Here is a 20299-nt window from a genome sequence, read left to right on the forward strand (position 1 = left end):
CATTGTCTGTTTGTGTTGCTGCTTCTCTCTTTAAAACACACACACACATATAATAAATTAATAAATCTTGAATACAAAAAGAAATTCTCTAAAAGCTTCTGGAACATTTAACCTGATTAATATTGGTAGATATTTCAATAATAAATATAATCATAAATAATGTGTGTGGACGTCGCTGTGTCTGAAATACACACTTTCTAAAGTTATTACTTGTAAGATTTCGTCTTCAGAAGAAAAATATTCATGGCGTGGTATTGGAGAAGAGTGCAGCTCGAAGGTTTAAAGTCTCCATCATGAAGGAACGCATCGCCGCTGGGGATTGTGGGTAAAACACCTGTAGCCACTTCACCTGGACCAGGTAGCACTTCATGTACATGTAAACATTGAGTGCAGAACATCAAGCAAACCAAGCGACGTGAAGTCCAGTCTGATTTATTATACTGAGTAGTCGCAGAGACACAAGTTACGCACTGAAATACAACGTTATACACATGTTCACATTTTATTTTTTTGACTTTTTACTTTAATCTTATTTTTGTGATGGATGCATATTAAAGGCATTAAAGTGTGAGAGAGTGAAGAGAGTTGAGTTAAAGCACTTGATTCTAATTATTGTTCATGTTATAAATCACAAAGAGATGAACTCTGTTGGTGTAATTTTGTCTTTATTATATTCCCCATGTGATACGTATTGAGATCATTAATCATATTTACAGCCTCCTCCCACCTCAGAAACATTTCCTCTACTTAGATAAAATATTACAACAAATTATTATTTACTGGTTTAATCTCAGGTGACTCTTCTGGTCCAGGACCATGTGTCCAATAAAAGTCATTTATTAGTTTTTCTAAGTCGCTTTGGTACGTTTTTCTGATCAGAAACTTTTCAACATTTTCATCTTCACATGGTTGTTTCCCTTGTTCACATCAAAGAAGCAGTTTCTCATTTCTTTGAACCAGTTTAAACGCTTTGTTCATCCAAAGGATTCTGATGCTGCTCTTCATGTCGAGGTGAATCTGGACTTTAACGAAGGTGCATCTCAAACAGGACGAGTCTGACGATGAAGGACGACAGCCAGAGAAGAGGAAGAGGAAGAAGAGTCCGAGGACACGTGATGAGAAGAGACACATTTTATGGGCCTTTTAACACTCATCCCTGAACAAGGGGGGGGGGGGGGGGGGGGGTCACACTGGAGATGACCTTCCAAAGTTCTGATAGTTTGGGACGATGTCCGTTTCCATCGGTCCAACATCATCAGGCAGTGGTCTGCTGATGGAGGTCCTCACTCTACTCCCCATGAGGAACTGTCCTCAGTACAGAGACGGAGCGTATGACACCAGCCACATGCCCCCCCCCCCAGAGATTTACTCCACAGACTGTCTTCAGTGTGGTTTTGCTGTTCGTACAAATTGTTTTGAGTAACGAACGCGATGTTCTGCAAACGTTGAGGAGAAATCGATAAATGTACCAAAGCGACTGCGAAAAACTATTAGAAACATACCATTATATTCCTGTTAATCTAAATACATGGAACGACTAAACGTTGTACTGTTATATTAACGTTAATAAAAACACAAGCACATGATATCGGTCATTAAACATTTTCTTCAGAGCTTTGCTGAAACTTTCAAAAGATTCAGAAAAAACCTGATTATGAGAAATTAGATTTGATTTCACTGAAAAGATTTTGTAAGATTTGAATCACATTCATGTTACTTATTTTCATCAATACAAAGGATGAGGAAACATGACCTTGCTTTGATTCATGTGTGTGCGCACTAATAAAGCACACACACATAAGGACAATTTATCATACAGATCTATATATCTCTTATTGGGGGGGGACTCTCTTGTGAATCAAAGTTGTATTTTTCTGTTTATTTCTTGCAAGGAAGAAGAGGTTTGCAACAGCTACACATCGACAGGCAGTGGCAAGCGTCTTCTTAATGTTTGAGAGGAACATGGCTATATTTATACATTGGCGGGGTTAACACCTTGGTTTTGTTATGCTAAAGAGTTTGAGACAGGCAAGGAGGTCTCAGACTTGAAGGGAAACTCAAGGTGCTTACAACAGATGTTTGATTAGATCTAGGACAATAGCCTAAGAAATTTACACCTTCTCCTTCCTCCACGCAGCGGTGTTATGCAAAGACAAATGGGATCAAAGAGGAGAGGTGCTTTGAGATTATTCTGTTTAGATCGTTCCCACACAGCTGGGGTCTTGGAACTTCCTCAGAATTAAAGTCATGATTGGTTTTAACCATTAATCTAATAAAACATTATGGCATCATTATATTTTGCCATTACACTGTACAGACTGAACTATGTGGTGAGCAGAGAGGAAGCTTCTCCACCAGGAGGAGACTCTCCGTCCTGAAGAGGACACAGAGACACTGAGGAACCAGAACCAGACCAGAGAAAAAACCCAGGATAAAGAGGTTCAGTGAATGTGGTGCTGAAGGTGTGGAGGTGGATCAGTGAGTCAGAGGAGACTCTGTAGAAGGACAGAGAGCCAGCAGGACAGTCCACATACACTGCTACTCTACCAGAGGAGGAGGAGGAGGTGATGCGTGTTTCTGTCTTATTGTGACGGACAGAGTAACTTTCATCAGAGCAGATCAGACACCAGGACTGATCATTGTGTCCAAACCAACAGTCTTCAGGGTCTCCTTTCCTCTTGATTCCTCTGTAACTCACTGATACATAAACTCTTTCTCTCCACTCGACCTCCCAGTAACAGCGACCAGTCAGACCAGTTCTACACAGCAGCTGGTACCAGTAGTCAAATCTGTCTGGATGATCAGGGTATGACTGAACCTCCATCTTCACAAATGTCACCTTCTTGTTGTTGTCAGACAGTTTGAGGTTTCTGTGAACTGTGTTTGTGTCGATTGTGAGTTCACAGGAATCTGATGAGAGAACAAGACACAATACAGCTGCAGTTATTAATCATGTGTTCATCTAGTGACACTTTGATGATGACATCACAGAGGTGAATGAGTGATGTCACAGTGCTCACTTACACTTCCTCAGACCTGGTGTCATCCATCGGACTCCAGCAGGCTTCACCCTGAAAGGAGGAGAATGGAGACATGGACACGACATCACTCTCATACACACAGCTTGGTCCTTCATGTCCACATGGACCACCTCTTCTTCTTCTGATTGGCCGATGACCACAGCTCATTATGTTCACTTATTCATCATCTATTATTATCAATATTCTACTGACCATCATCTTTCATTTCACACTCAGTGAATCAAATGTTTAAACTGCATCAAGTGGTTTCTTTGTGCTTCAGTGACAACAAGCTGTGATCACAACTCTCTGTCACCTGATGAATGAAGTCCACTATTCTCTCTTAGCTCTGTTTTTGGTCTCCACCACCTCCTGGGGGGAATATCTGTGTCTCTAGCTGCTAAATGCTCCTCTACGTTCCCCAGCTGGTCTCTGACTCAGTGTGTCTGCAGGTGGTGAACTGAGGCTTCATCTCAGCTTGTTGGATGAAAGCAGCTGCTGCTGGAAACACTGAGACTGAACCAAACAGGAAGTGAGCTGCACAACCAAAGCTAAGAGCTAAAAGAGGCTAACCAGCTGTGTAGAGCTGCAGAGATGGAGACTATTCTCTGTGGGTTCATCTCCACCACACAACTCTTCACCATCACAGTCAGCTGATCTGTGGTCAATGTAGATGTGTCAATGTAGCTAGCTTATTAAGTTTTGGTCCTGACCAGAGACGTCTTGTGTGGAAATGGACTTGTCTCTCTAATGTAAAGGAGAAAGTAGCCTGAAATCACTACAGCACCACAAACCTTGTGTTGGAGGTCCATAGGGTCTGACTGTGACACTGCTGTTCACATCCACTCTCTGAACTCTGGTTTCTATCCCCTGTAGTCAGCAGGTGAAGATGTTACAGCTCAGGTGGGTCTACAGACTGAGCACAGCAGGAGTCCCCCTAGAACTTTGGTCCAGTCCTAAACAAACCTCTTTGGGCTCTGACACAACAGGTCCACAATCATCTGTTGCTTCTTCACTGAACGTCTGTGGCCAACTGTCATCTGTAGTTTCAACAAGTCCAACTTATCATCCAGAGAAGTGGCTCTCAGTGCAAAGCACCAAAACCAAGTGAAGAACTCCTTTAAAACACCGGACATTCCTATGATGATCCATCAAGACATTTGAACATATTGTTTATTTGTCTTTTAATAATATATATATATATATATTAGGGCTGTCAAATGATTAAAAATTTTAATCAAATTAATCAGAATTTTCAGTGGATTAATCATGATTAATCACACCTGAATCCTAACCATTTTTTCTTTCTGAAATGCATACTAAAGATAAATAACAGGACACAGATACATAATTATCATTATTATCATCATTATTATTTTTTACATAAATACATGTTATTGATATTTGATTTTTTAATTCATTTCAGAAAATAATCAAAGCAATGTTATTTGATAAGTTAGACTGATTTCCCTGCATGGCTCTAGAAGGGTCTCGAGCCTCTGCAGTTTATCCCACTCTGCTGTGAGTTTGTGCTCCTGATGGTTCAGGGCTGCGATGACCAGACATGACCAGACATGTCAACCCTCCCGATGTTTCAAAGCCCCTCCCGAAAATCTCCCGGACCGACCTTTCTCCCGATTTCCACCCGAACAACAATATTGCTGCACCACCCGTCACTGGGCGCGCCGTTTCAGACCGAACAATAATAAAGGTTACACCTTGAAGTCAAGCGCGGCGATTAGAACGACTGGCGCTGCAAAGAAATCCGCTACCACCCACATTTCAGTGTGAAATATCCCCATACCTGGGAGGATTTAGATCGCATTGACTTCTCTTCCTCCGCATGTTTCAGAACAGTATTACGGGTCTCTCCGATGGTCCTCTACCTCAGCGCTGCTCTTAGCAAAGCTCTGCTGGGCGGAGCTTTTTTTCTCTGTTCTGCTGCGCGAGAACGGGGAGGGGGGGGGGGGGGTGCGGGTCTCTGGCGCAAACGACTTGCTGAACCTGACGGCCTGACATATGCCTGCAGGTGGCAGTAATGTGTTGTATAGGATGAAGTGCATTCCCTAGAAGAAGAGGCACTTTACTGACCTGAATAATTTGTCACACTGCGCATGCGTGAAATGCGTCAAAAAAATTGACGTAATTAACAACAAACAGCTGATTAACGCCGTTAACGCGCTATTTTTGACAGCCCTAATATATATATATATATATATAATGTCTGGAATAAAGGACAACACACACTGGAGGCAGATGACCAGCAAGTGTGGTTTGATGAGAGCCCACAAATCGGCAGCGTGACGACGTTCACCAATTCAACGAGCCTTTCATAACCTTCCTCCCTGTTCAGGCTCATCCTGGCTACTGTTCCTCACTACTTGTGTCTGTAATGATGGTCTCATGGGACAGTTTGATGAGTCTCTGGTGGTTAGAGGTCAATTCGAGGTGTCAGGGTCATATGAACCAGGCTGAGAAAAGGTCTCCAGCTCTACCTCCTCCACCAGACTGATGGTCGGTGGCTGCAGCCTCTTCATACCTGAGAGTCTCCAGTCTCCAGTGAGGATCCTCCACTCCATCAGACAGCATCTTCACCCCTGAGTCTCCTGGATGGTTGTAGCTCAGGTCCAGTTCTCTGAGGTGGGAGGGGTTGGAGCTCAGAGCTGAGACCAGAGAAGCACAGCCGTCCTCTGTGATCAGACAGCCTGACAGGCTGCAGACACACAACACAACACACATGTCACATGACCTGAGGGAGCTGTGAGGGCTGCAAGGTCACTTAAGGAATCAGGAAACGTTTATTGCCATCATATGTCAGACATACATGGAATTTGACTTGGCGGTTGGCGCATGATAGTAGACAGTACAATAATGGACAACGTAGTGCAGAAATAAGATTAAAAAATAATAAAAATATGCTATGGGTTAGTACGTTAAGAAATAAAGATAAAGTGCACCAGCTAAAGCGAAAGTGACAAAGTGAATGTACATGGGAGTCAGTCAGTCAGGGGGGGACTCGGCTCTGTTGATGAACCCGACTGTTGAGGGGAAGAAACTGTTGGTGTGGCGGGAGGTCTTAGTCCTGATGGACCTCAGCCTCCTGCCAGATGGAAGGGGCACAAACAGGTTCTGTCCAGGGTGGGAGGGGTCTGCTGCAATCTTTCTGGCTGCTTCAGAGTCCTGGAAGTGATGGAGTAGCAGAGGATGGACTCGATGATGGCCGTGTAGAAGTGCACCATCATCGTCTTTGGCAGGTTGTATTTCTTCAGCTGCCTCAGGAAGAACATCCTCTGCTGAGCCTTTTTGGTGATGGAGCTGATGTTCAGCTCCCACTTGAGGTCCTGGTGATGATGGAGCCCAGGAAACGGAAGGAGTCCACAGTGGTGACGGGTAGAGTTGGGTATCGAGAATCGATTGGAATCGGGACTAGCTTTGCGATTTACCCGGTATCGTTCAAAAGTTTAAAAGTCGATTCCTAGTTTCGATTCTCAGTCCGCCGGCGCCGACCGGAAATGGAAACCGCTGAACACCAACGAAGAAGCGTCCACCGGAAGTGTTGGCGTAACAGCGCGATCGAACATGTGTAGCATGCGTCGGCGTTTCAAAGTGTGGTTACACTTCTCGAAACAAACCGAAAACTCTGCAAAAAAACTCCCGGTTGTTGTGAATTTGTGACGCATCAGACCAGTGCGCGCGGGAGCCGGGTGGCCCGAGCGGAGCGGTCCTCTGTTAAAGTGAGCAGTGAGGCTGAATGAAAAGATTGTACTAGCACTCCCCGCGTCGACCGCTAGCACCCCCCCGTCAGCGAAAGTGTCCCTGATTTGGGGTTGGGAGAGTTGTCTTTGACGCGCTGCCTCTTCCTCTGGCTCCAAGGGTCCATCAGTGGGAGCAAGGTAACGTTTAAGTACCTGCAGTATCATACACTCATGTGTAAATGTGTTTTTGTGAGGTTTCAAAAATAAAGCTCTCTGGAGGAAAGTGTACCCCTGTTAAAATATATTTATAATGTTTATACAATATTCAAGTTCATAGTTTGATATTTATATTGTAGTTGAAAACAGCCCTGTTAGAAATTCATAGTAAAGTTAATAAAAAGTTCATAGAATTAACATTGGAGAAGGTCAGACTATTTCCTTCAGAAAGACCCTTGGTTAGCTAGCTCCTTTAAAATATCTTAAACTTAAACTTTTTTTACCATGCCGCTTAAAAGAATCAGAATCGAGAATCGCTGGGAACCGGAATCGAAACAAGGAATCGGAATCAGAATCGCTCAAATTCAAACGATACCCAACCCTAGTGACGGGGGAGTCACCCAGGGTGAGGGGGGAAGGTGGGGCTGCGTTCTTCCTGAAGTCCACGACCATCTCCACTGTCTTCAGGGCGTTAAGCTCCAGGTTGTTCTCACTGCACCACGTCACCAGGTGGTCAGACTCCCACCTGTAGGCGGACTCGTCCCCACCAGAGATCAGTCCAATGAGGGTGGTGTCATCAGCAAACTTCAGGAGCTTGACGATCTGGTGACTGGAGGCGCAGTTGTTGGTGTACAGGGAGAAGAGCAGAGGGGAAAGAACGCAGCCTTGGGGGGGAACCGGTGCTGATGGACCGAGAGGCTGAGACGTGTTTCCCCAGCTTCACGTGCTGCTTCCTGTCGGACAGGAAGTCAGTGATCCACTTGCAGGTGGAGTCGGGCACGTGCAGCTGGGAGAGTTTGTCCTGCAGCAGAGACGGGATGATGGTGATGATGGTGTTGAAGGCAGAGCTGAAGTCCACAAACAGGATCCTGGTGTAGGTTCCTGGGGAGTCTAGATGCTGGAGGATGAAGTGGAGGGCCATGTTGACACCATCGTCTACAGACCTGTTGGCTCTGTAGGCAAACTGCAGGGGGTCCAGGAGGGGGTCGGTGAGGCACTTTAGGTGGGACAGGACTAGCCGTTCAAAGGACTTCGTGACTACGGAGGTCAGTGCGACGGGCCTGTAGTCATTCAGTCCTGTGATCCTAAGCTTCTTGGGAACAGGGATGATGGTGGAGGTGGCAAGGATTGCCATTCAAAGATTCAGTAAGGACTGAGATACTGTCGGCTACAGAGGTGTCACATCCACTAATGTACATCAACAATCTGATAACAAATATACTATTATTGTGAATAAAGATACCAAGTGGACATTGATAGAATCCTGACCTGAGAGTCTCCAGGTGACAGTGTGGACTCTTCAGTCCATCACACAGAAGCTTCACTCCTGAATCCTGCAGGTGGTTGTTACTCAGATCCAGTTCTCTCAGACTAGAGGACTGGGAGCTGAGGACTGAGGACAGAACTTCACAGCTTCTCTCTGAGAGGTTACAGTCACTGAGTCTGAAGAAACAAAAAACAACAAGAAGTATTGAAGTTAAATCACCTTTGATGATGGATTTAGACTAAAACAATCAGTAAGTACAAAAAAAATATGATGAGTGAAAGTTTACAATTGTTTCATTCTACTTTAAACAAAACAATTATGTAGAAACAATAAGGATGAAAGATGGCACCATGTGTAAGTCATGATGAATGAATCTAAGTGTCTTTACTCACAGAACTTTGTTGGAGGCTTTGACCACTGGCAGCAGCCTCAGAAGAGCCTCCTCTGAAGCAGAGTATTTCTTCAGGTCAAACACCTCCAGATCTTCTTGTGATGACAGTAAGATGAAGACCAGAGCTGACCACTGAGCAGGAGACAGTTCATCTGTGGAGAGACGTCCTGATCTAAGGGACCTTTGGATCTCCTCCACTAGAGAACCATCATTCAGTTCATTCAAACAGTGGAACAGATTGATGCTTTTCTCTGGAGACACATTCCTACTGATCTTCTCCTTGATGTACTGGGCTGTCTCCTGATTGGTCTGTGAGCAACTTCCTGTCTGTGTCAGCAGACCTCGGAGGAGACTCTGATTGGTCTCCAGTGAAAGACCCAGGAGGAAGCGGAGGAACAAGTCCAGGTGTCCATTAGGACTCTTTAAGGCCTGGTCCACAGCACTCTGGTAGAGATGCTTTGGTTCAGGATTGGGTTCATAGCGTTTAGACTCCAGAGAGGTTGTTTGTTCTTCTGACAGCAGATTGACACCAGAGCTGAAGAAGGTCAGATGGACATGAAGAGCAGCCAGAAACTCCTGAACACTCAGATGGACGAAGCAGAACACCTTGTCCTGGTACAGTCCTCTCTCCTCTCTGAAGATCTGAGTGAACACTCCTGAGCACACTGAGGCTGCTCTGATATCGATGCCACACTCTGTCAGGTCGGATTCATAGAAGATCAGGTGACCTTTCTGCAGCTGATCAAAGGCCAGTTTTCCCAGAGACTCGATCATCTCCCTGCTCTCTGGACTCCAGTGTGGATCCGTCTCAGCTCCTCCATCGTACTTGACCTTCTTCACTTTGGACTGAACCACCAGGAAGTGGATGTACATCTCAGTCAGGGTCTTGGGCAACTGCCCTCCCTTTCTGGTCTTCAACATCTCCTCCAGAACTCCAGCAGTGATCCAGCAGAAGACTGGGATGTGACACATGATGTGGAGGCTTCGTGAGGTCTTGATGTGAGAGATGATCCTGGTGGCCTGCTCCTCCTCTCTGAACCTCTTCCTGAAGTACTCCTCCTTCTGGGGGTCAGTGAACCCTCTGACCTCTGTCACCATGCCAACACACTCAGGAGGGATCTGATTGGCTGCTGCAGGTCGTGTGGTTATCCAGAGGCGAGCAGAGGGGAGCAGCTTCCCCCTGATGAGGTTTGTGAGGAGCACATCCACTGAGGAGGTCTCTGTGACATCAGTCAGGATCTCATTGTTGTGGAAGTCCAGAGGAAGTCGACACTCATCCAGACCGTCAAAGATGAACACAACCTGGAACTCTTCAAACCTGCAGATTCCTGCTGCTCTGGTTTCACTGAAGAAGTGATGAACAAGTCCCACCAAGCTGAACTTCTTCTCTCTCAGCACATTCAGCTCTCTGAAGGTGAATGGAAATGTGAACTGTATGTCCTGGTGGTCTTTGTCTTCAGCCCAGTCCAGAGTGAACTTCTGTGTTAAGACTGTTTTCCCAATGCCAGCCACTCCCTTAGTCATCACTGTTCTGATTGGTTCTTCTCCTCCATCTGAGGCTTTGAGGAGGTCTTCTTGTCTGATGGTTGTTTCTGGTCTGGCTGGTCTCCTGGATGCTGTTTCAATCTGTCTGACCTCATGTTCTTCCTTGACCTCTGCAGTCCCTCCCTCTGTGATGTAGAGCTCTGTGTAGATCTCATTCAGAAGGGTTGGGTTTCCTGCTTTAGCGATGCCCTCAAACACACACTGGAACTTCTTCTTCAGGTTGGATTTGAGTTCACGCTGACAAACAGCAGGAAGTCCTGAATGAAGACAACAGAGAAGATCAATGAGTCACAGAACAGATTTCAACATGTCGTTTCCTCAGAATGACTCCATGAATATATTCTTTCCATCTCTGGAGACATCAGTGAAGGTCTCATTCATCAGCCGGTAAGTCTGTAGAGAAACCATCTTACTGCTCTGCAGACGCTCAGCCAGCTCCTCCTGCTTCATTCTCCTCAGGAAGTGCACTGAGATCTTCACAAATGCCTCTCTGCTCCTCCTCTGCTCTTCATCCAGCACCTCCTCATCCTCTAAGCATTCTGGGTAATCTGAACTCAAAACCTTCTGGATCATCTTCAGCTCGTTCTTCATAAAAGTGAGGATGTTCTCCTCCAGCAGCTGGAACGGAACAATCCATGAATGACACCAACTAGAACCATGGAAGCCACCATCAGGTCCATGTTGGACAGATGGACAATCCACTGGTCTACAAAGTGCAGCATGGAGATGATGGTGAACTGAGAGATGTTTAAGTAGTTGTTCATGTACACACCATGAAGATGGAGTCCAGGTGGGTTTGATGCTGCTGGGCAGACTCTGTGGGAACCTCTGAGCTCTCCTGGTCCTCTCTGTGGAGGAACATGAACCATCAGCTCACATGGTGTTTGGACCATCAACACCAAGACAACATTAGGTAAAGCTATTGGCTTCTGTGATGATTGATCACCATGGAAACCAGATGCTGAAGACTGACAGACAGTTTATTAGTTGAGTGACAGGCATCAGTTTCATCTGGTTTTAGTTCTTCTTAGTTCTGTGGGTCATAAAAACAACGTCTCCAGACCTCTGCATCTGGTACAAAGTCTTATGGAACTACTCCAAACCTTGTTAGTCCGTCCCCTGACCTCTAGAAGTCTGCTTAGACCTTCTGAAACTGCTCTTTGGACCTTTTCACAGAGTCTACTGACGACACTTCCTCCAAACCTCTGCATGGAGTCCAGAGACCACGTCAGCTGGTCCACAGAGCACTGAGTTAATTCTAATCACATGATCAGTCCCAGTCATCGGTCTCCAGATGTGACCTCTGCTGATCCTGATGTGGAGGAACTAGCTCACATTGTTTACACATCTGAGGATGTTTACAGTTAATGATTCACACTTAAACACACAGACCAGTTAGATGAAAATAATGAGTTCTGTCGTGATGGATCGTCATGGAAACAACACTTTAAAAAATGAATTTATAACAGGATCAGGACAGTTCTTCATCTGTTTAAAAACGTATGACTCTGGGTCATAAGAACGGCCTCCATCTTTGGAGTTAATTAATGCACCTTTAGACCGGTTACTCTTCATTAGGCTTGGGTATCGAGGATCGATTGGAATCGGGACTAGCTTTGCGATTTTCCCTGGTATCGTTCAAAAGTTTAAAATTCGATTCCTAGTTTCGATTATCAGTCCGCCGGCGCCGACCGGAAAAAGAAAATGCTGAACACCAACGAAGAAGCCACCACCAGAAGTGTTGGCGTAACAGACGTATCAGACCAGTGTGCGCGCGCGGGTGCCGGGTGGCCCGAGCAGAGCTGTCCTCTCTGTTAAAATGAGCAGTGAGGCTGGCGCTGCAAAGAAAAAAAGATTGTACTAGCACTCCCCGCGTCGACCGCCAGCACCGACCGCTAGCATCACCCACCCCCCCGACCGCTAGCACCCCCCCGTCAGCGAAAGTGTCCCTGATCAAGGGTCCATCAGTGGGAGCAAGGTAACGTTTAAGTACCTGCAGTATCATACACTCATGTGTAAATGTGTTTTTGTGAGGTTTCAAAAATAAAGCTCTCTGGAGGAAAGTGTACCCCTGTTAAAATATATTTATAATGTTTATACAATATTCAAGATCATAGTTTGATATTTATATTGTAGTTGAAAACAGCCCTGTTAGAAATTCATAGTAAAGTTAATAAAAAGTTCATAGAATTAACATTGGAGAAGGTCAGACTTTTTCCTTCAGAAAGACCCTTGGTTAGCTAGCTCATTTAAAATATCTTAAACTTAAACTTTTTTGACCCTGCCTCTTAAAAGAATCAGAATCGAGAATCGCTGGGAACCGGAATCGAAACAAGGAATCTAGAGCTGCAACTAACCATTATTTTAATAATCAATTAATCTGTTGATTATTTGTTCGATTAATTGGATAAAAAAATTAAAAATTTAAAAACATTAATTTCCAACCCTTTATTGAAAAATAGAACTGACTGTGCACTTTCTAAATATGTTTTGCACTAACAGATGCTCCTTGAACATCCCTAAGTGAGCAAATAAAATAAAACACACACATCGCATGATGTATACTTTACAGCTGCCAAATTAAATAGATTAGGCACAAAAAATATTTTGATTAGATTTTTCCAACATGTTTCCGTTTAAGGTGCTGAATCATGGCCGTGGTGCTCCCGTGCCAGGCCATGTCGCTTTGCATATCTTACAATCAGACATGTCAACCCTCACGAATTTCAAAGGCCCTCCCGGACCGACCTTTCTCCTGATTTCCACCCGAACAACAATATTGCTGCACCACCCGTCACTGGGCGCGCCGTTTCAGACCGAACAATAATAAAAGTTACACCTTGAAGTCAAGCGCGGCGATTAGAACGGAAAAAGATGAGACTGGCGCTGCAGACCGCTAGCACCCCCCCCCCCATTTCAGTGTGAAATATCCCCATACCTGGGAGGATTTAAGTCGCATTGGTTTCTCTTCCTCCGCATATTACAGTATTACGGGTCTCTCCGATGGTCTTTCCTCTACCTCAGCGCTGCTCTGCTCTTTTTTATTCATTTTTCTTAGCAATGCTCTGCTGGGCGGAGCTTTTTTTCTTGTGCCAGCGCTCAACTCTTTTTTCTCAGCTCTCTTAATACTCAAACATAATAGTCGTGCGACACAACGAATCGATAATGAAACACTTTTAATAATTGATTTTAATCGATTTCATCGATTTGTTGTTGCAGCCCTACAGGAATCGGAATCGTTCAAATTCAAACGATACCCAACCCTACTCTTCATGGTCTCACCAAGTCCTCCATGGAGCTCTCCCTCCCTCACTGGACTCTGCTGAAGGGCCCTGGAGCAAGAAACCCAGAACCTCCCCCAGAGTCTGGTAGAAACACCTCACCATCAGCCTGAGACCCTCACCTTGCATCAGCAGAGGGACGGCCATCTTTGAATTTCAAAGGAGGATCCATAGACCAGTTACTCTTCATGGACACACAGCTGGGTTCAGGAGACTTTTCTTTCTGCCAATGTGACCTGAAAGAAACACAGATTACATCATCATCTCATCATGAACCATCAGCTCACATGGTGTCCTCACAGAGACCAAAACAAGGTAAAGGTCCATGACATGAGGTCTGGATGTGGACCACATGACTCCCTGTAGTGGTCTAGGTCTACTGGTACCACTGAGAATCAACAGCTCACTGTGTTCTTCACCAGTCAGTTTGGTTTAGTCCCATCAGGTCTCACCAAGTCCGCCATGGAGCTCGCCCTCCCTCACTGGACTCTGCTGAAGGGCCCTGGAGCAAGAAACCCAGAACCTCCACCAGAGAGTCTGGTAGAAACACCTCATCATCAGCCTGAGACCCTCACCTTGCATCAGCAGAGGGACGGACATCTTTGAATTTCAAAGGAGGATCCATAGACCAGTTACTCTTCATGGACACACAGCTGGGGCCAGGTCCTGGTTTAGGATCAGGTCCTGATTGAGGATCAGGTTCTGGTCTCTGATGGGTCCTGGTCACACATAGAACCAGAGTCAGTGAGTCAAAGACGTTGGGACATGGAGACGAGTGGAGGACAGTTGGAGATGGTCCTCTCACCTCTGAACTTTGGTCTGTCTGTCATGTCCCCCCCACAGAGGGGCTTCAGAGGGAGGGACTCTGTCCTCTGGGTCCTCACCCTGATTCATAGCAGAGTCCACACCTCCACACCTTCACAACAACCTGCTGGGAGATCTCACACATTATTTATCTTCATCAGGACAAACTCACAGAGCTCATTCACCTCAACACTAAAACTCTCATGGGACACTTTGTGTTGTCTGTTAAACTTTAGACTTCTGGAGGAAGACCAACTATTTTTCCTTCTTTAAACCCTGTTAACATGTGAAGAGACGTCATTTAAATGCTCCTCCTGTAATGTAGTGTTTCACCAGATGAACACTATCACTCATCCTCCAGCAGATGGAGCTGTGCTGTTTCTCCTCTTGATCTCCTTCAGAGTCCAGAAGTCAGTAAGATGACATGTAGCTGTCCTTATTGGAGACACTGTGGTTACCATGGTGATATGGCATGGTTCACTTCACCATGTGATCAGTTAGTAAAAAGTTGACTACAACCTGGTGATCAATGAGAGAATAACTGAACACTAAAGAAAATACATTCAAACACTCAAAAAAGTGACTAAATATGTTCAAAGCAGATGAAGAAATTAACATGAAGCTTTGTGGACTTAAAGGACTGAAGCAGCAGGTGAGAGCAGACAGAGTCTCTCAGGTGGGTTTCAGTAAGGAACAAAGGCCCAGGTGAGCTCTGTGGTCCCTGCTGGGTCCTAGTGCCCCTCCCTCTGCTCCCTTGGGTTAAAGGCTAAAGGAAGTGTGACCACAGTGATGCATCGATCAGAATGCAGAGGCAGATATGATTCCAGTTTCCTTTACTGTGTATTATTGTGGGTGTGTTTCTGTAATAAGTGTGTGTGGCTCTACAAGAAATCCAAAACAAAGCAATACGTAACAGCAACTACTGTCCACATAGGTGCACATCACTTTATGGCTTTGGTTACTGGCCATGGATTGGTAGCAGTCTACTACGGGTTTGTGTTTACTTGAGAGCAGCAGCTGATTCGTCACACATTCAAACATATTGGTGAAAGTCTGATTTAAGAAAATATAAATTAGGAAAATAAATGAAAGATCAGACCTTTGGCGGCAAATATACATACATACATATTATATTTTACACACACATCCTATAACCCTGACCCAGGGCTCTCAACTTTTCAATAAACTTTGTCACATTCTGTCGCGAATGGGAAGGCGCGCGCGGACGATTCGGCCGACGGTTGGAGAGGACCAAAGCGGCTCAGAACCAAAGCCCACTTTGTTTTTTTGCGTGAAAATGTGTGGCGGGAGTGCGTGACTAAAGAACGAAATGAGTGACAGACACTTGACAGCCCGGTCCTAACCCGATACATCGATGCTTCCACACGCCACTTTCCGCGCTCCGCACGTCTGTAAAATGGCGTTACTTCCGTGTTACAATGACGGCGCCGCGTTGACTGTAATAAAAAGTGCGTAGTTTCGGTTTAGCTGCGGCGCTTCTAGAAGGTTTATAGTCAAAAACAAAAAGGAGATTCTTCAGAATCTGAACCGCTCGTTTTCGTCTTTTAACACAAACTGGAAAACAGCAGTTTTCGTTTACTCGTTTTTGGTTTAAAACCAGAAAAACGAAGAAACGCGGTAACTTACTTCCGTGTTTCTCGTTCAGACGGTAAAACAAACTTTGAAACTGTTCAGAGCCCGTGAACACACAAACACTCCCAAACACTCCCAAACACACACACACATTGTGTATCAGGGGACATACTCACAGCTCTGTGGACACTTTAAAGATGTTAAAGTGAAACACTGGTGACTTTCTACGACTCTTCTTTATGGCGGTGCTTGGTCCAGCTCGTTCGGAGCGTGGAGGTGAATCCCGTCATCGTTTCATCCCGCTCCACAGTCTGGCATCTACACAATCTTTACCTCATTAAAAAGAACGAGTCGTGCTAAGCTACCAAAAAAAGTTCATCGCTGAAATTCCAGTCGATTGCTTTTGTTTTATTGTTTTATGCAGAACTACTTTCTTCAGAGCGTAATAGGACTTTGGTCGCGAGTGGTGGCACGGCTCGTCACGTGATCGTTCTACACCAATGAGAGAGCTGCATTTGGTCACCAGAAAGGAAAGACTGCTTTCGTCCTTTAGAGGTCTTCATCAGCGTGCTGTCACATTCAGGAACAACACATGCATCTCCTTCCATGTTTCCTAAAAGCTTTGATGCATCAGTGAGAAGCTGATGTCACTGTGGTCTTTGGCCACGTGAGCCTGTCTTGTTGCATCAGCACGTGTCCATGGGGCTGCTGTGGGTAACAAAACTGTTGAACTGAAGGTGAATTTATTGATGTCAACTCCTGTTTCTTTCTGTGCTGCCGTCCATCCAAAGCTTCTTGTCTCCCTCTTCTCCTAAACGTTTCCTGTGCAATTAATAACATGCTCTAAATACGTTGATGCAGGTCACAAGCCAGCCCTCTAAATGGGCCTCTTAACACGTGAATTCTTCCAACAATTGCAGATGAGTCAGTAATTTCCCTCCCGCGAGGCTTTGTGTCACGTTGCTTTGTGTCGAGGTCTGTCTGACCTCAACATTCATAGTTCACCCACCAATAGTCTAGACTTCTGGAGAAAGACTAACTTCCCTTTTCCTTCTTTGAACCCTGTTAACATGTGAAGAGACGTCATTTAAATGCTCCTCCTGTAATGTAGTGTTTCACCAGATGAACACTATCACTCATCCTCCAGCAGATGGAGCTGTGCTGTTTCTCCTCTTGATCTCCTTCAGAGTCCAGAAGTCAGTAAGATGACATGTAGCTGTCCTTATAGGAGACACTGTGGTTACCATGGTGATATGGGATCGTTCACTTCACCATGTGATCAATTAGTAAAAAGTTGACTACAACCTGGTGATCAATGAGAGATTAACTGAACACTAAAGAAAATACATTCAAAAACTCAAAAAAGTGACTAAATGTGTTCAAAGCAGATGAAGAAGTGAACATGAAGCTTTGTGGACTTAAAGGACTGAAGCAGCAGGTGAGAGCAGACAGAGTCTCTCAGGTGTGTTTCAGGAAGGAACAAAGGCCCAGGTGAGCTCTGTGGTCTCTGCTGGGTCCTAGTGCCCCTATGGCTGCTACCGGATAGTTTAGAGGTGCAAGCTTCTACATGTAGACTAGTGAACACGTGATGAAGCAGGAACCTTTCTAACAAAGGTTGTGAAGAGTTTATATTGAATAAAAACATCCAGTCTGACCTGAGAATGTTTTTATTCTTCACTTTGAGGATCTGGTTGAACGTGTTGGGGCCTGAATGTTAATCATTTACCTTTATGACTAAACTGCAGCTTCTCACAAAGGACACGTTGTTACATGCAGGATTCTACTTCCTCATCACATGACACGTTGAACTGACTCATATATCTGCTGTGCAAATGATTGTGGGTGGAAAAGGTCAGTAAAGAAGCCTGCTTGTGTACAGTAAAATACTACTGAATGTAGAACACAAACTGTAATTTAAAAAAAACACCAGCACTTTCAACAAAAGCTTCAGGAGTCAATATATCCTCAAGGGATCAGGAAGCTGGAGCGAGTCTACAAAGAACAACCCAGACAGCAAGGCCTCTGGGAAGAGTCGAACCCAGCACCTTCTCATCTGTGAGGCCACAACTAGCACACCACCACCCTAACAACCAAGTCATTACATCTATATTATATTCATATACATATAATGTGTGTATTATATTAAACATATGTACATAAGGTTTAAATCCGATTAAATTCTGGTTCAGCTTTAACTTTTCTCATCTAAATATAGAAAGATTACATTTAAAACTCAACCTTTTTTGGCCTTGGCTCTGTAAATGGCCTACCATGATAAAAAGTGTAATAACTCTGTAATTTTGTCAGGATAAAGGGGAACCCCTGTGAGTGTTTTGATGTGTAAAAATCAGTTGATATGTTACTGGTGAAAAAATAAATCAATATACCACACATCACCTGAAATCAAATCACTATCAGCCCTCTAGGTCCTATGAATTAGGGAGATACCAGGCTAAAAGCACATCTACGTGATAGGTGGATAGTACACATGTAAGGTTTCACATTGATACAGAGAGGATTACTTCTCTAGAGTTGCTTTGTGAAGGCCTCACAGCCCAGAAACTGTGTCTCAAAGTCGCTATGATGCATCCTTGTAGCCTGTAACTGGACTGGTCCTCAACAACCGCGTAGGCTGAACCGAGCAGTCTCTGAAATGGGACGGTCTGGCCTACGGGGGGCTTCCTGCTTGCGTCATCAGCTTTACTAAACTTCTAGCTAGTCAGCTAGCTAAAACAAGGGCATATTTTCCTCAGGGTGAAGCCTGGTGCTTTTAAGGCACTTACCAGCCTGCAAAATGTTTTTATATTTTATCTTGACTTGTTCCCAGGATCTTTTCCTGTCTTGTTTGTTCTGTGCACATTATTTTAGGAAGATATTTAGAATTAGAGATTAGTTTATAGAGATTAGTGCATGTTGTAAAACATATTCTTGCATTGTGAATAGGGTTTGAAATGAGTCTTTAGGGTTAATTTCCAGAGGAATATTAATTCTCTCTGCTCACTTTTAAGGCAAAGTTTAGGCTAAATAATCTACATGTTATTCATATAGAAACACAACTTTCCTAGTAAGTGTGGTGGACATTTGTGGATTGAAGCCTTGTGAGAAATGAAAAGTATTTTGAACTCGCTTTATGATTAAGTATTTATCACTTACTAGAATATAGAAAAATGATAAAGAATACAGAAATCATCAACACAAGCCGTAAGTACAGACAGAAGTCAAATGACTCAAATCAGCTGAATAGAGAAAGATAGTTCCTTCTCCTTCAAAGGAGCAGGAAGATCTGACCAAGAGGAGAGAGGGAATGGGAGTTTTATTCCCTTCAGAGAGGGACCTGTGTTGCTTCCGCCCCAAACCCCCAGTAGAGAGCAGGAAAAAACCCCAGATGTCTTAAGGCAACCCCCCTGACCCTTCTTAATGGCGCCCAATCAATCATTAAATCCAAGACAGATAACGAACAGGATACGGATCAAGACATCTGTGGGTCTCAGCGTGTCCTCAGGAACTAAGCTAGGTCACGAGAAAGGTCACACATAGACTTGCTGAGAGACTCACAATTTGTAGTTCAACAAATTCTCCCCCAACAGTAAACAGACGTTTTTAAATCATTCCACATTCAGTCGGTCCGCGGTTGTCTGTCAGACTTTTTCTCTGTTTAATTACAGCTGCCATATTCCTTTTTTTGCATGTTATATGGTTCACCTCCTCATATATTTGATCAGTTGCTGATCAGCAGGTGAGAAACATGCTGCGCGCGGCTTCGTACACCTGGATCCACTGAGCTCCTCCTTCTCAGCGCGACTCAGCAAACATGCAACCGATTAACATCACACTAAGTCAAGCTTTGTCACTTATTCTGGATTTCTTTATTCTAATGCCCCCAGGAGACTCTGAGGGTCAGCTTGGGGGCAATAGATGAACTCATCCATAAATAGGTCAAGACGGACTCTTGAAGGTCACGTTTAAAAGGGTTCCTGCTGGGTCCTAAAGCCCCTCCGACTGCTCCCTTCACCTCCTCATCAGTAACAGTCCTCACAGACCTCAGATCAGACTGAGCTCCTCTTCATCACAGTGTCATCATTGAGACTAACAGCAGCTTCTCTCATCTTGTTAACCAGCTTTAAACAATCACACGTTCACAAGCATCAATGATGTCATTCCACCAATCACAGCTCCACTTACTGATCTTGTAGACATGAACGTCCTCAGTGAGCAGCTCTCTTCTGTCCTCAGCAGGTCTGTAGAACAGGAGCTCCGTGCTTCACTTTAGCTTCCATCAGACGGAGTGAAGAGACTTCACAGAGAGGGCGTGTCCTTCACAGAGAGGGCGTGTCCTTCACAGAGAGGGCGTGTCCTTCACAGAGAGGGCGTGTCCTCACGTCTCCGTCAAAGTCCAAAGTCTGACTAGTCGAGTGAGTCTCAGTCTGATCTGTGTTCACAGGGCCAAAGGCTCTCAACTAGTAGAGAACATGTGATGAAGCAGAAAC

At 44.7% G+C, this 20299-nt stretch overlaps 1 protein-coding gene across 2 annotated transcripts; it reads right to left on the minus strand.

Moving 5' to 3' along the window:
* Positions 1-416: 416 nt before the first annotated feature.
* On the minus strand, positions 417-20101 carry LOC134135286 (NLR family CARD domain-containing protein 3-like). Of its 2 annotated transcripts, none has more exons than XM_062566668.1 (11): positions 19995-20101; positions 14221-14343; positions 13991-14134; positions 13538-13651; positions 10907-10982; positions 10548-10752; positions 8591-10391; positions 8201-8374; positions 5560-5733; positions 3025-3071; positions 417-2910 (listed from the first exon to the last, which is right to left on the minus strand). In XM_062566668.1, exons 2-11 carry the CDS (start codon positions 14307-14309, stop codon positions 2324-2326), a joined length of 3411 nt encoding a protein of 1136 aa, XP_062422652.1. In that variant the 5' UTR covers positions 14310-14343; positions 19995-20101; the 3' UTR covers positions 417-2323. The 2 variants fall into 2 exon arrangements, with proteins under 2 accessions (XP_062422652.1, XP_062422651.1); XM_062566667.1 differs by having other exon boundaries at positions 14221-14346.
* Between the last annotated feature and the right edge of the window lie 198 nt (positions 20102-20299).

This window comes from Pungitius pungitius, chromosome 13, assembly GCF_949316345.1.
Source record: "Pungitius pungitius chromosome 13, fPunPun2.1, whole genome shotgun sequence".
Taxonomy (NCBI): domain Eukaryota; kingdom Metazoa; phylum Chordata; class Actinopteri; order Perciformes; family Gasterosteidae; genus Pungitius; species Pungitius pungitius.